This window comes from Aythya fuligula, chromosome 24, assembly GCF_009819795.1.
Source record: "Aythya fuligula isolate bAytFul2 chromosome 24, bAytFul2.pri, whole genome shotgun sequence".
Classification (NCBI taxonomy): domain Eukaryota; kingdom Metazoa; phylum Chordata; class Aves; order Anseriformes; family Anatidae; genus Aythya; species Aythya fuligula.
In genome coordinates, this window is record NC_045582.1 from 6,154,728 (window position 1) to 6,167,572 (window position 12,845).

Consider the following 12,845-nt stretch of genomic DNA (forward strand, 5'->3'; position numbering starts at 1 on the left):
ATTTCGATTTTGTGCCGTTCTTGGGCTCTATGCTCTTGCAAAAGCTGCAATCCAATGTTAGCCATAAAGCACAGGAACAAATAGGCAGCAAGCTCAGCGCACAGCCCTCTCTGCTGCCCCTTGCCAGTACGCAGAAGGAAAGACAGAGCAACACTGTGAGCTCAGAGAGCACTTCTGGGCTGCTCCAGGCTCTTGGTGGCACAGAGGAACCCCCCCTGAGCACACACCAGTGTGACAGAGCCAGGCACAGCTGCACTGGACAACACACCATGAAAAAATCCCCATGGGTTCAGACTTTGGGTTAGGAGAGGTAGCTTTGCAGCCCTGTGCCCAGCTGAGAGCAAGGCAGCATGCTGCCTTGTATTGTGAATTTTAAATGTCTTTTTGGTCTTTCCTCCTTCCAGAGGGAGCGGCATTTTGTCTGCCTGTGCAGAAAGGTTATGGGCGCACACACACACAGTTTGTTAAGCAGATAGAGAAATTGCCCTGGGATGAAAAGAGCTGAAGGAATGCAAGTTACTCCTGTACACACCTTGTCTTCCTTCCTTTTCTTTTCCCTTTTTTTTTTCCCCTTCCTTTTCTTTTTTTCTGCTCCCCCCTCCCTTTTTTTTTTCTCTAATTGATAATCAAATTCTATTGAGAACCTACCCTTACAAAGCAAAGGTTCACCTGCAAAAAAGCTGCCTAAGGCAGCCACGGCTGCGTGCAGGAGGCAACTGCTGGCAGTAGCCCTGTAATGAAAAGGAAAGGGCAAAAGCTCTGAGAAATCCTGCTGTCAGCACTAGCCACAGACCTTTAGCAAGTGTATTCCCATTTGAAAATGTGCTTGGGATTCTGCATGCATGTGCCTGCTCAATATCCCAGTACAGCCTAATGGCTGCCCACGCATTACCGATCCAGTGCCATAGCACACCTTCCTCCCATGGTGCAAGCCTGCTGCTACCCATCACTTCTTCCATTTCCAGGTCATTTTCTACCTATTTTGCATGTACAGATCAGCTCCTTATGGGTAATAATTACTCCACTTCAAACTACACAAGCTGTGAATGAAGCTGACGCACAAACCCTTGTCTTTTTCCTTCTCCCCAAGCCTCACGGTGAGAGCTGGTGGCTCAAAGCCTGCAGACGATTCCCCATGGTGTAAATCCAACATAGCCCCGCGGTCTGCAATTGTGACCAGTGGAGGACGGGCTGCCTCCTCCTGCAGCTGCCTCATGCTTGACTTCAGATGCTGGCTAAGCAAGGAGGCCTGAATTTATGATGAACCGCCACTAATCATATTAATATACACAAGTAAATTACAGAGACTGCTTTGTGCCTCTCCACAGCTGGCAAATCCAGTGCTGCAGGGCTCAGGCTTATTAATGTGCCATGCACAGAGGTTGCACAGCAGGAGACCAAGGTGCTGGGGGTTAGGAGGCTTTGGGGAAAGGGGAGAGACATCCGACCCCTGAGGTGCATTGTCAACTTTCCCTCCCTGCTGTAAAAAACTTTGCAGTGCAGCAGAAACAAGGTTCCACAAGGCCCCTCTCTGCAGCACGGAGCTGCTACTTAAATTTGTTGTGCCTGGCACGAAATCTAGAGGGCAGGGAAATCAAAGAAACCATGGAAACGCTCTCCAATTGCGCCAGACTCAGTAAACTTTGCAAAATGAATTTTCGGGGTTGGCAGCAGTGGCCTCCAGCCACCTGGGGCTTCCCTCACCCGTTCCAAGTCCTCTCTGCAGCAGGAGGATCCAGAAGGGATCTGGGCTTTTGTGAGCAAGGAGGAGAACAGCCCCGGCTTGAGCCAAAAGCATCGCCATGGTGCTGCTTGCAAGGAGTGAATGCGGATGATTTGTGATGCACATCCCTTTGACAGATGCCCAGAGCAACCCAAACCACTGGAGATGCTGCCTGGGAGGCACCCATCCCACTACAGACCTCAAAACCCAGAGCAGGCAGCAGATCCCCCAACACATCCTTGCTAACCTATTCTACAACAGAAAAAAATCCACCAGAGAGACACCTTATCTAAAACGTGAGCTGCACATGGAGTGGGGAAGCAAGGCTTGTGCTCGTGTTGGCACAATGTCCCAGAGCACATGTGCTCTGCATACATCCCACCCTGAGCCGATCCCCAGGGAGATGCAGCCGGAGGAAGGTGGGATGGCTCCACCACTGTATTTACCCCCCTCTAGCGACTCCATGAGGACCAAAAGAGCTCTTCCCAGAACAACCAGTGGCAGAAAATGTGTCTGAGCTACCTTCTGAAGCATTAGGGCTTGTGTGAAGACCCCGATTCAAAATGAAAGCCATGCTAATTCAATTTATTGAAATTCAATTTGGGAGAGGAAAGAGATCTGCTGAATTAAGGTGGCTTTAATGAAGAAGAAAGCAGTGGCATGGAAATTTGATGCCACTGAAACTACCTGCACCTCTGGGTAATTTGGATGAATGTTGCAGACGTGCAGCTCCCCCCAGCACAGAGGGCGAGCATCCGATGCCTCGGGCATGGCGCAGGCTGGTACCCGAGCCTCCATCCATCATTTAGTGTCAGGGGTTAGAAGCCAGGCATCCACTGGGCCATAACAACGTTACAAGACCCCATTGGGAAGCAAAAAATGCATTGCAACACTGCCAGATGTGCAGGGAAACAGGCTCGAGATTTTTCCTCTGCATGACCTAGATGAAAAGTCTTGCTTGTAGCCTGTGTTTTTCTGAGTTAAATAACAGCAGCCTATAACACTACATGATCATTTCCTAAGTGGATTGAAGCCTCAAGCTTTATAGATTTCATGCTTCTTTTTAGTGCCATTTTATACTGCATTTCTCATCCTTTTTTTTTTTTTTTTTTTTTTTTATTCAGCATGTTACTTGATTAATAAGTATGAAATGTTCATCGTTATCCGACAATTCCTGAAACACAAATGCAGAACTCTTTGATTGCATTTCTTATTTACAGCCCTGTAGCCTGAGTGATTTCCAATTTACTGTACTGCTATATTAGGTCAATATATAATACCTTGGGCCACTCCAGAAAGATTAACCACAAGTGAATTCCCTTTCCAATCAAATAGTCACTGTTATAAATTAGAATTTCTTTTACTGTGTTTGATTGCATTTCTGCCACTTTCCCTACAAAGCACAATAAAACAAACACCTTCTGCATCCTCACCAGTCCCTGGCACCTACTCCAGCAGGATCAAGATGTGCAGCCACGGTATTTGGGAGACTTGGTGCCATATGAATGACTGGCTGCAACTTCCACCTACACCACCCAGAGCCTGTGGCTTGCTGTATCCCCATCAGTTACTGGAAAGAGTTTTCTCTGATATACTTTTTTCCATCTTATATTTTACATTCATGCAGGGTTTTTCTTGTTTGCATCATAATTCCCATGGGATAGCATGATACCTGGAATACTTAAGGTTTTCTGCAAAACACACAAGTGATGTGAAGACTTCAGCCACAAATTATTTTCCCACTCTTTTCCTTTCTAGTAACTTCACAATTACAGTAAAATGCTAGAAAATATAATTCCTAGAAGTGCAAAATTCAGAAGACAATGATTTCTAGCTCTTTTTATCTTCTTTTTTTTTTTTTCCATGTACCTCATGATTTTGACATTTATGACACAATATTTTTGCACACCCAAAGATGGCAATGCTGCTTGATGCCATGACATCCAGACAGTCAAAATACCCTTTCTTTGCTCTGGAAAATCAAGACTGAAGCAGTCTGTGTGCACTCGCTATTCCAAAATTAGACTGCACATAAATCTAACATGTTCAAATAATGGGCTTGCAAATGCACACAGTCAAGCAAAAGGTGTATTTTTCTAATAAGAGCAACTTGTTAGACAAGTTATTTCAGCTTCCCAAGATATTAATGGATACTCAGTAAAGGTCTTTTTAGAATGATAATACACTTCATTTTGTTTGCCAAGTTGGTAACAATTAAATCACTTTTTGGATTACAAAGCATATGCCAATGTGACATGGTGGCAGTAGCTCCTGGAGCAGCCCTATCCCAAGCTATGAACCAATATTTTCTGTCTTAGTTTCTTATTTGAATTGCAAAGAACAGTCTAAAGAAGAAAGCAGAGATCCTGAGGCATGCAGCCAGAAGCAAAATGAGGATTTTTGAGTCCACACATGGGCTATTTTCCTAAGGGGTTGTGATGAAGAAGGCTTTTTTACGGTATCTCCACACCCAGACCAAAAAGCGAAGCGGCTATGGGACCAAATCCAGACACCACTGATTGAACTTTGCATTAAGAAAAATCAGCCCAGCACCCAAAAGAACCACTACTGCTCTGTGACAATGAGGTTAAGAGGAACCCAAGGTGCAGAGGAAAGGTCCTGCGGGGTGCCCTGGCCATGGTTTGGATGGAGAGGCAGTGAACCGGGGCCTGGAGAGCCCTTCGAGTGTGGCTGTTTTCTATGGGGCAGACCCTCAGGGGATGCACAAGTCAAGGCCACCACGACGGGTCAGGGAAACACATTTTTTTCCACGTGAAGGTCTCCCTGAGGTGACAGAAACTGGCCAACCTTCCACATCCCTGAAGCCCTTCATGAAGAGCCAATGCCATAAACGGGACTTGGAGCAGCTCGCTGGGCTGCAGGTGCTGATGACTCAGGGAAAACTCAGATCAAAGTGGTATGGCCAGCTGGGGGAGGAAATAGTCTCAGCAGCCCTATTTGATGGATGCTACAAAAGTTGCAATCTGGAGATAAAAGGTTGAGTAACTCAACCTCACTGTCAAAGAGGAAACTAAAGAGCACCTGCTGGGCATGGGATAGCTACAGGGGAGACAGCAACAAAACCAGTCTGTAGAAATATCTGAAGAGCTAAACATAAGGACTGTGCAGACAGTTTAGGTTATAATGGAGATATTAACTCACTGGGAAGAAGATACTCAACTCCTTCCATCCTGATGATATCCCCATGCCTACCCACAGCCTTGGCACTGCAACACGCAGGTCTCTCCCTGCGTCTGACCCCATACCTCTCCATAGCACGAGCTGACACTCCCCACTACATGCTGTGTTCTAGACAAAGCTTTTCACTGGAGAGCCAAGTTTGTACAGTCCCAGTGGTGGCAGCTGAGGAGATTTAATTCCAAATACATTTACATTATTATGCAAATATTTGGAAATCATCAACTCCTTCACTTACCTGCTAAGAGCTGAGTTAAGAGTTTCCATGGGAACAGTAACTATTAACCACTATAGTTAATATTTTTATTCTGGTAGTGTCCAGAGAGCCCAACAAAGGCTGAAGACAGCTTGTACAAGATGCTGTATGAATGTGGAGGATGAGAAAGTCTCTTGTTGGAAGGCAAAGATTAATGTTTTATGAGCTTCAATGACAAGTATCAGTTCTACCTAGACCTGTAAAAACACAGCCAAATCTGCTCACAACAAGTCCAGGAGCTTCACCTACACCACTTAACTAAATTGAGAGCCCTATTCATATTGTTTTGACTTGAATCCTATTGCACTTCATGGTCAAGTATTGACCTTAATAGATAACCTAGCTCAATCCAGAGCTTGTAACATCAGCCCAGTTCCAAGGACATGACAATCTTCTGCATGCTTCTGGTCTTCAACTGAGTACAACTTTAAGTTAAATACATGTGAAATCAGCAGCGGTGAGGTCATGAAGGTGAAGGACATCATCAGGGGTGTCTTGAAAATCAATAGGGTATATTGATTTTCACACGCTCTGGCCAGCACGTGATCAAAATTCAAGTATGTACTCAAGAAACCATAAAGTCTACAAGATTTTTTTTGGGGGGGAAAAATATATATATATATATATATATATATATATATATATATGTAATTGTGAGGTGTTTTTTTTCCCCTTCAGGTTTCAAGTCTGCAACCACAGCCATGTTTCAAGCACCTCTGCATGAAATTTGCCTGAAAAGAGCAATCAGAAGCTGCTGTCCCACCTAGCCTCTGTATAATGGATATGCTCATGGATGTGGAGGTACCAGGCTGGAAACCTCCTCCCCACCACCATAGGCAATGCTGCCTGGCTTCCCTGCCAGGTGGGAAGAGCAAGACCCTCCCTCCTCTCTCATCCTCCCAGTTTATTTTTCCACATACTCTTATCTTTCTTTTTTATAATGAGAGTCTGGTTTACCCAGCTGCGACTAATCCACCTTTCCCAGCACTGCAGTGATAGAAAAGCACAGCTCTAAAAGTAGCGCGTTTCTGCATGGGCTCCTCCTGAGAAGTCCAAAATGCAGCTACAAAAAACGACCCTAAAGTGAGGATGGGGTAACACAAGGTCTGTGTCACCATGGGAACTTCAGAGGGATCCTAAACTCAATAAGGCTCATGGTGTGGTTGTCTGAGCCTGTTAGATCCGGAAGCCATTGATGTGGTTGTCTCCTCTCCCCAAGGGCTGCCCAAGGCAGTCTGTAGGCGATAAAACATCGGAGGTGGAAGATGTACTTCATCTTCTCACTATAGCTGTGAACCCATTTTGCCTTTAAGAGGACAAGACTTCAAACACATGCAACAAGTCAGAAATTATTATCTCAAATCACTATCTCCACCCTCTCACCCAAGCCAGATCAGGCTGACTTTGAGTATGAGCTACAAAGCGGAAGGCAAAGCTCTTGTTATATGAAGCTGTGCAGTTGTAAGTGATTGATAGGACTGTGGGAATCTGTTTAAATCCTAAGAATTAAACACCACACAAATACATTTTAAGTTTTGAATGAATGCAGCCAACTCTCCTCTTTGCTACTTAACAGAAGATTAAAAGGTGCTTGAAGGGGCTCACAGGAGACCTGTCAGTGAGCACAGCCCCCTGGTCCACCCACACAGCTGCAACCCAGGCAGACAGAAATTAGGGCAATGACCTTCCCTAAATTTCAAGGAGTAAAACACAAAACCTAGAGGTCGACCTTGAATGTGGCCTTCCAAAACGCCTTTCTAGGGAAGAGGAATGTACTGGAGTATCTGAAGCAGACACTACGCCTCTCATCAGCCATAAGCAACTTAACCTGCCCCAGGACAGGTGATGGGGCTTCCCAAAAGACAAGACCCCTCTTTGGTGCCAAGACACCCAAGTTCAATGCTTATGACCTGAGCTATGGAAATGCTGGTCCCTACCACCAGACACAGACATTGAGAAGAAAAGCAACTCAGTTCTGTACAGCCTGGTGGCCTCTTCCTTTGAAGAGTTATTTGGTTTAGACACTGACTGTGAAGGCTGGGGTGGGAAAATCTTTCCCCACAAAAAAAAAAAAATACATTTGTATTTGCAGAAAAAGAAACTCATACCTGTTTCTCCCCATATTGGCAAATATTCATCCTGCTGTATGTCTAGCATGATTTCCAGTCCATTGCCTGTCCCACCCTTGACCGTGGTAAGAAGAGGCCGTCCTTCTTCTCCTGAGTTAAACATGTAGCATTTCCCGTATTTTGTAAACACCTGCAAGGAGGAAAAAAGACAAAGACCCATATAATAAATGCCTCTTTCCATCCAAAGGTGGGCAGGACAATGAGGAACATCCATGTGCTGTGGCTCAAAGGGAAATATCTTCTGATAAATCTACCCCAGTTTAATAATGTAGCATATTGTGTCCTCTTTACAGAAAATAAAGGATGGAGAAAAGAAAAAGACGCTTTAGAGCAGTGAACACATGACTTCATCTGGTTGCCCAATCCTCATCATGTTCCCTCTCCAAGAAACACAGGCACAGGATGTATTTGAGCTTGTACTAAAATACAGCACAATTCCCCCATTTTGTGCTCCACCCACCCCGACTGTATGCTCATCACTGCAGGGGTAGAACCTTTCTCCCCAGTCCCCAGGGGATTCATGGGCTGTCTCCGAAGCCCACCCTGACTCCAAGAAGATCCAGCAGTCCCTGTGCTGATGTCCCTGCTGACCTCTGGCAAGTTAGAGACAAGCAGCACAGAAGCTCTGTGAGATGAGTGGATCGGGAGAGGTAGGAGCTTGCAGGACTGTCTGGGTAGACACTTGCTATGGAGTCATCTCACTTGCACCAAATATCAAACCCGGTAGGCACAGGTCATGCCCACTGCTTGGTACCCAGGGGAAAATGGGAATGATTCCTGCAGTCTCCAGACACCAGAAAAATGCAATATCCTGTTTATCTTCACTCCACCACTCCCCAGGCAATCCCTTGATGGGGATTCAGCTGGCCCCATGCTTGGGTTCAGCAACATTCAGCAATTCCCCCCCACCGCACATCACAGCTCTCAGCACTGGCCTGAGACAGGGACCACGAGGCACCTTCGAGTCGCCCCTCGCAGTCTTGGAAAGTCTGTCTTGGCAATCAGTAAGCAACCGGCAAACGTCGCTAATGAATACTCAGACTAAAGGGAGCACAAGAGCAAGCGGCACACTGGCAGTAGTCCCATCTGCCTCGGCAGAAATCATCAGTTGCTAATGCATTTGCTGAGATCACACGACCCCAGGATGATTCATAAAGCTACACAGAAGCTGGAGTCATCATCAATTTATTCCTATCAAATATTGACATATGCCTTATAAAGCGCAGCATCAGGGAAGCAGGTGAAAAGAAAATGAGGCTATGGTGGAGCATGAAATCATACTCAAGTTAAAAAACTCCAATTGGAGCAAAAGGGACACAGAGAATACAAAGCGCTTGCGGGAAAAAACATGCCCTTTTAAAAAGATTTTACCCAAGTGAAAATCTCTTTTTAATACTTGACTGACCTATTAAACCATTCAAGCTGGAAACATAATCTGAACAATAGTAAGCCTGTGTTAGTAGCCAGTGCCTGTAGATGGGTTTTCCCAGATAGGCTGTGAAGGCAGAAGTCACAAATTTCTAATTAGGATAGCTTAAAATACAGGAAGAAGAAAACCTACATTAGTGAAAATCATGGGAAAACAAGCAAGCTTATATATAAAGCAAAGCGCACTGTAAATGCTGAATAAGGATTTAGATTCTGATGCACCCAGAGCAGCCTTTAGCCAAATAAATCCAGGCAATTTTATAGGGCTTTTTATATTGCCCTTTGCAGCTGTAAAATTCTAAGTATAAAACTTCCATTTAGGGCATTTTCATCCAACAAAAAGCGACAGGGGTCCACGACTCACTTTGGCTGCACTTCTGCAAGCCCCGCCACAGAAAAATAAATCAAACTGAGCTGAAAAGGAAGGGGCTTTTCCCATCCCCTCCACCTTCAGGAAGCAACCATCAAAGGTAACAGCGAGTCCCCGGGACAACCTGAGACACAGCTTAAATCCAGCATTGACATCACTCCCAGGACTACAAGGAAATGTTTCCAAGGAAGTCCGGTCATTTTCTGCTGCTTATTAGGGCTGTCATTAAGCACCAATCCTCACAAAGGCTCCTGACGCATATCTGCCCTTTCAGCTCTGCAGTACCTGTGGTTTTGTACAACCAAATAGTGCACCAGAGTCATGACTATGATACCGAGAACAGTCCTAACAAGGAATTGGGTATCTTTGCTGAAGTACCTACAGCATGAAAACTTTGGGGTCACCACCAGGCTTAGCAGCTAAGCAAAGAAGTGGTGCTTCAGAGGAGACCAACAAGGGACACATCAGTAAACAGCAAGGACCAGGAAGGATGTATAGAGCAAAACAACCAGGGAGGAGGACCCGCTGTCCTACATGATGCTAAGATTTGTTTCAGGGCTTTTCACTCCTTTGGACCAACTTGAGCTTGGTCCCATGTCCACAGGTGCCACATCTTCCCACTAAGTTTCCTCCATAGGGAGTTGAGCCCAAGATGGCTACTCAATGCAAAGCAAATCACAGTAAGTGGAAATGGTTGGGAGATTTGCTCCCAAAGCTCACTCCTGATCTGACTAAATCCCACGCAGATGCCTCCAGTGAGGATGTGAGCTGGCTGCATGCTGCTCCCACCACTCGCAAACAGTAGCTCTCACAGGGAGAGCACTACCAGGCCTGAAAAGCACTGAGAAGTGAAAATGAAAGAATAAACTGAGGTTGAGGAATAAGAGCCTTTCCCTGCAGGATAAGGTTCTCAGGGAACCTAGGGGAAAGGCAGCCCTACAGCACGTATGGCAATGCTGGTGCTGAAACAGCAACCAGGGGATGCCTTCAGGCAGTCTTCTGCTAGACTTGGCCCTGCAAAAAGCCCAGGCACAAAGGAGCCATAAATTCATCTATCAACCAAGGAAACAAGTAAAGACCAGAAGATGGGACAGGAAGAAGAAAAAGGAAAGAAAGCAACACTGCAGCACTGCACCAGGATACCCTGCCCTGCCTATGTAGGAGCACCTCTTGCTAACTCCTGCACCCAAAATACAGCTGCAGCAGCCAACACCACTGCACACAGCAGGACACGCCCACACCAGGAGCTTCACCCCCACATGCAAACCTCATGCAAACCTCTTTGTGTCCCAGGAAGCACACTCCACCCACCCTGCTCTCCCACGATGCTGCATGGAGCATGGGTCAGCAGCACTGCTTGGGGGGGAACTGTGGAGAGTAGCAGGCATTAAATAGAGCTTCAGCGGGTTTATTTTTCCTCTGTGGTACATATCTCATGTGGTGTCCATACCCCACTGCTGGCTGCCTTCTGCCTCAAGCCCCATGTGAGCTCTTTCCACCACCCATACCTCTCTTGAGAGCCTCAACCACAAGACTTTCCACCTCTCCCTAAGCAACTATAAAAGTCTATTTATATCAACATTTAAAAAAAGCATTGCCAAGTTCAAAAATCCATACACATTCATTTCACTTCATATTCAACAGGGCTGTGCTGTTCCTGACCTTCTCACCCTTGCTATAAAAGATTGCTTAGGAAGATAAAGCTTTTTCAGTAGATTCTCTTGATTTCAGGATCTTTTTGGCTCCCTGATAACAGGGCACGGATTTGGAAGGATTCAGACCATTATCGAATCACCTAGATAAAAGGATAGAGATGTTTGGAAAGGGTAACATCACAGTTAGTAGCTGTTGTGGTACACCCGAGACAGTAAACATGAGCCAAACAAGAATGATTTAACCTCAGTGCATTTGTCTTAGGGGAAAACAGCGCTTCATGTTGTTATTAATGTTTTAACTCAAAATGGAAAAGAGACCCAGCACAAGCCAGAAAAAAAATACAGACATGTGCCTTGAGAATTGTCTAAAAAAATATCATTTTTTTCCTTTGATGAGTCTCTGGCTGTTTTTGACAGTTCCTCTGCACCCATTTAAGTGCAAAGGTAAATAAACATGGTCAAAACGTGTGAAACAGTATTTGAGTGACACAACGATCCCTTCTTTGTGCTGACACACAAAGGAATAAAGTGTGTATCCTGGGGAATTAAAAAGCTGAGCATGGGTATCCCATACACACTCCATGTACAAAGAAGAAGACAATAACTTCAAGAGCTCAGAGGAACAGATAGATCTCCTGCTGCATGTCAAACAAATAGGCCAACAAGGACTGATATTCAAAACACAAGCAAGCCTGACTGGAGTAATAGAGAAAAAGGTATGTCACAGTTTACAACCAGCATACACAGGACAAGCGTATCTGCTTATAAATTATCCTTTCAATATGGAGCAAAATGATGGTAAAAGCAAGCAATTTGAAGTCTGTAAATTGCTTTTCTAAATCCAGACAAATATGCAGGCTAGAGCTCGCTGAGAAGGTAAGACATTATTTGTTAGATTAAGGTACTAACCATTCAAAAGAGGGTAAATTAGCTTCCTTCACAACCTTTTTCTCTGCAATTGTGGGACACAAAGATTCAGAGATGCATCTTATCACGTCATGCCCAACAGCATCATGGACAACAGAATGGAGAGAAAAACGAGGGGACTTTCCTGAGCAAGACAGGCCCAGGAGAACAGGAACATGGTGCTGAGGAGCATGGATATGGGTTTGGGCAGGAACCTACAAGAGATGATGGGAAAAGATCCTTATCAGGAGGAAAGAAGACCTTATTTCTGAGCTTTTGACACCTGCACACAGCGCCACTCTCCTGTGGCCTTCACTGAGGCAACAGTGGCACCGAGTCATGACGTTATTTCACTTGAGGTGTGAGGAACAGCACAGTTCAGTTCGCTCTCTGCAAGTGTATCATAATGGTTCGTTTGTTCACACTCTGGCAGGAGGTAGCAGTACATTATTTAAAACAAAATGACGGCTGCGAAGAGCAAATTGCAATGGATGCCTACAATAAACAGATTCCTGAAGCATCAAATCCCAAGGGGATCTCTTTCCAAAGGAGAACTAGACAGCAGTGACAGCTTGGTATGGAGGTAACTCACACCTAGTGGTCAGAAAAGACTTCACCTTCCTTCCAAACCTAAGTTCAGATGGACCGAAGGAATCAAATCCCTATCCCAGGGAGAGACAAGATTTTTGCTAGGAAAAAAAATAAAAAATTAGATCAGGTCCTTAAAATTGCACTAAATTTCTCTTGGAAGGTTTCCAATAAAACATAACCAAACTTGATAGACAGATGTGAAGCAGGCAGGTGAAACGGAACATTTGAAAGGAACTCTGGAAGTCACTTGTCCAACACTCCTGCTCAAGCAGGGTCACCTATAGCAGATTGCTCACAGCCACATCCAGGTGGTTTTTGAATCTCTCCAGGAATGGCGATTCAAAGACGGAATCCCAGTACTGAGGAGCGGAAGAAACATAGCACTATGTCTACCTGGCCAAAAGGGCAGAGTCCATCCCAGAATGGTGGGGATGGCAATAACATTCCCACCCAAGCCTCCTGATCTCAAATGCTGGCATGGATATGCTTTTGGGCACCTTGAGCTCCTCCACATTCCCACTACCCTAGCGGCATCTTCAGGGAGGTGCCTTGGGGCACCTCAAACCACAGAAGCAAAAAGCACTGTCTC

At 45.3% G+C, this 12,845-nt stretch overlaps 1 protein-coding gene across 2 annotated transcripts in view; it reads right to left on the reverse strand.

Moving 5' to 3' along the window:
• The window catches only part of LOC116498519 (acid-sensing ion channel 2), a 565,809-nt gene that overhangs the window by 40,882 nt on the left and 512,082 nt on the right, over positions 1-12,845 (reverse strand). For both annotated transcript variants that reach the window (XM_032202830.1, XM_032202828.1), the window contains exon 2: positions 7,286-7,436. In XM_032202830.1, the coding sequence (XP_032058721.1) occupies positions 7,286-7,436 (151 nt within the window). The remainder of the gene's footprint in view (positions 1-7,285; positions 7,437-12,845) is intronic.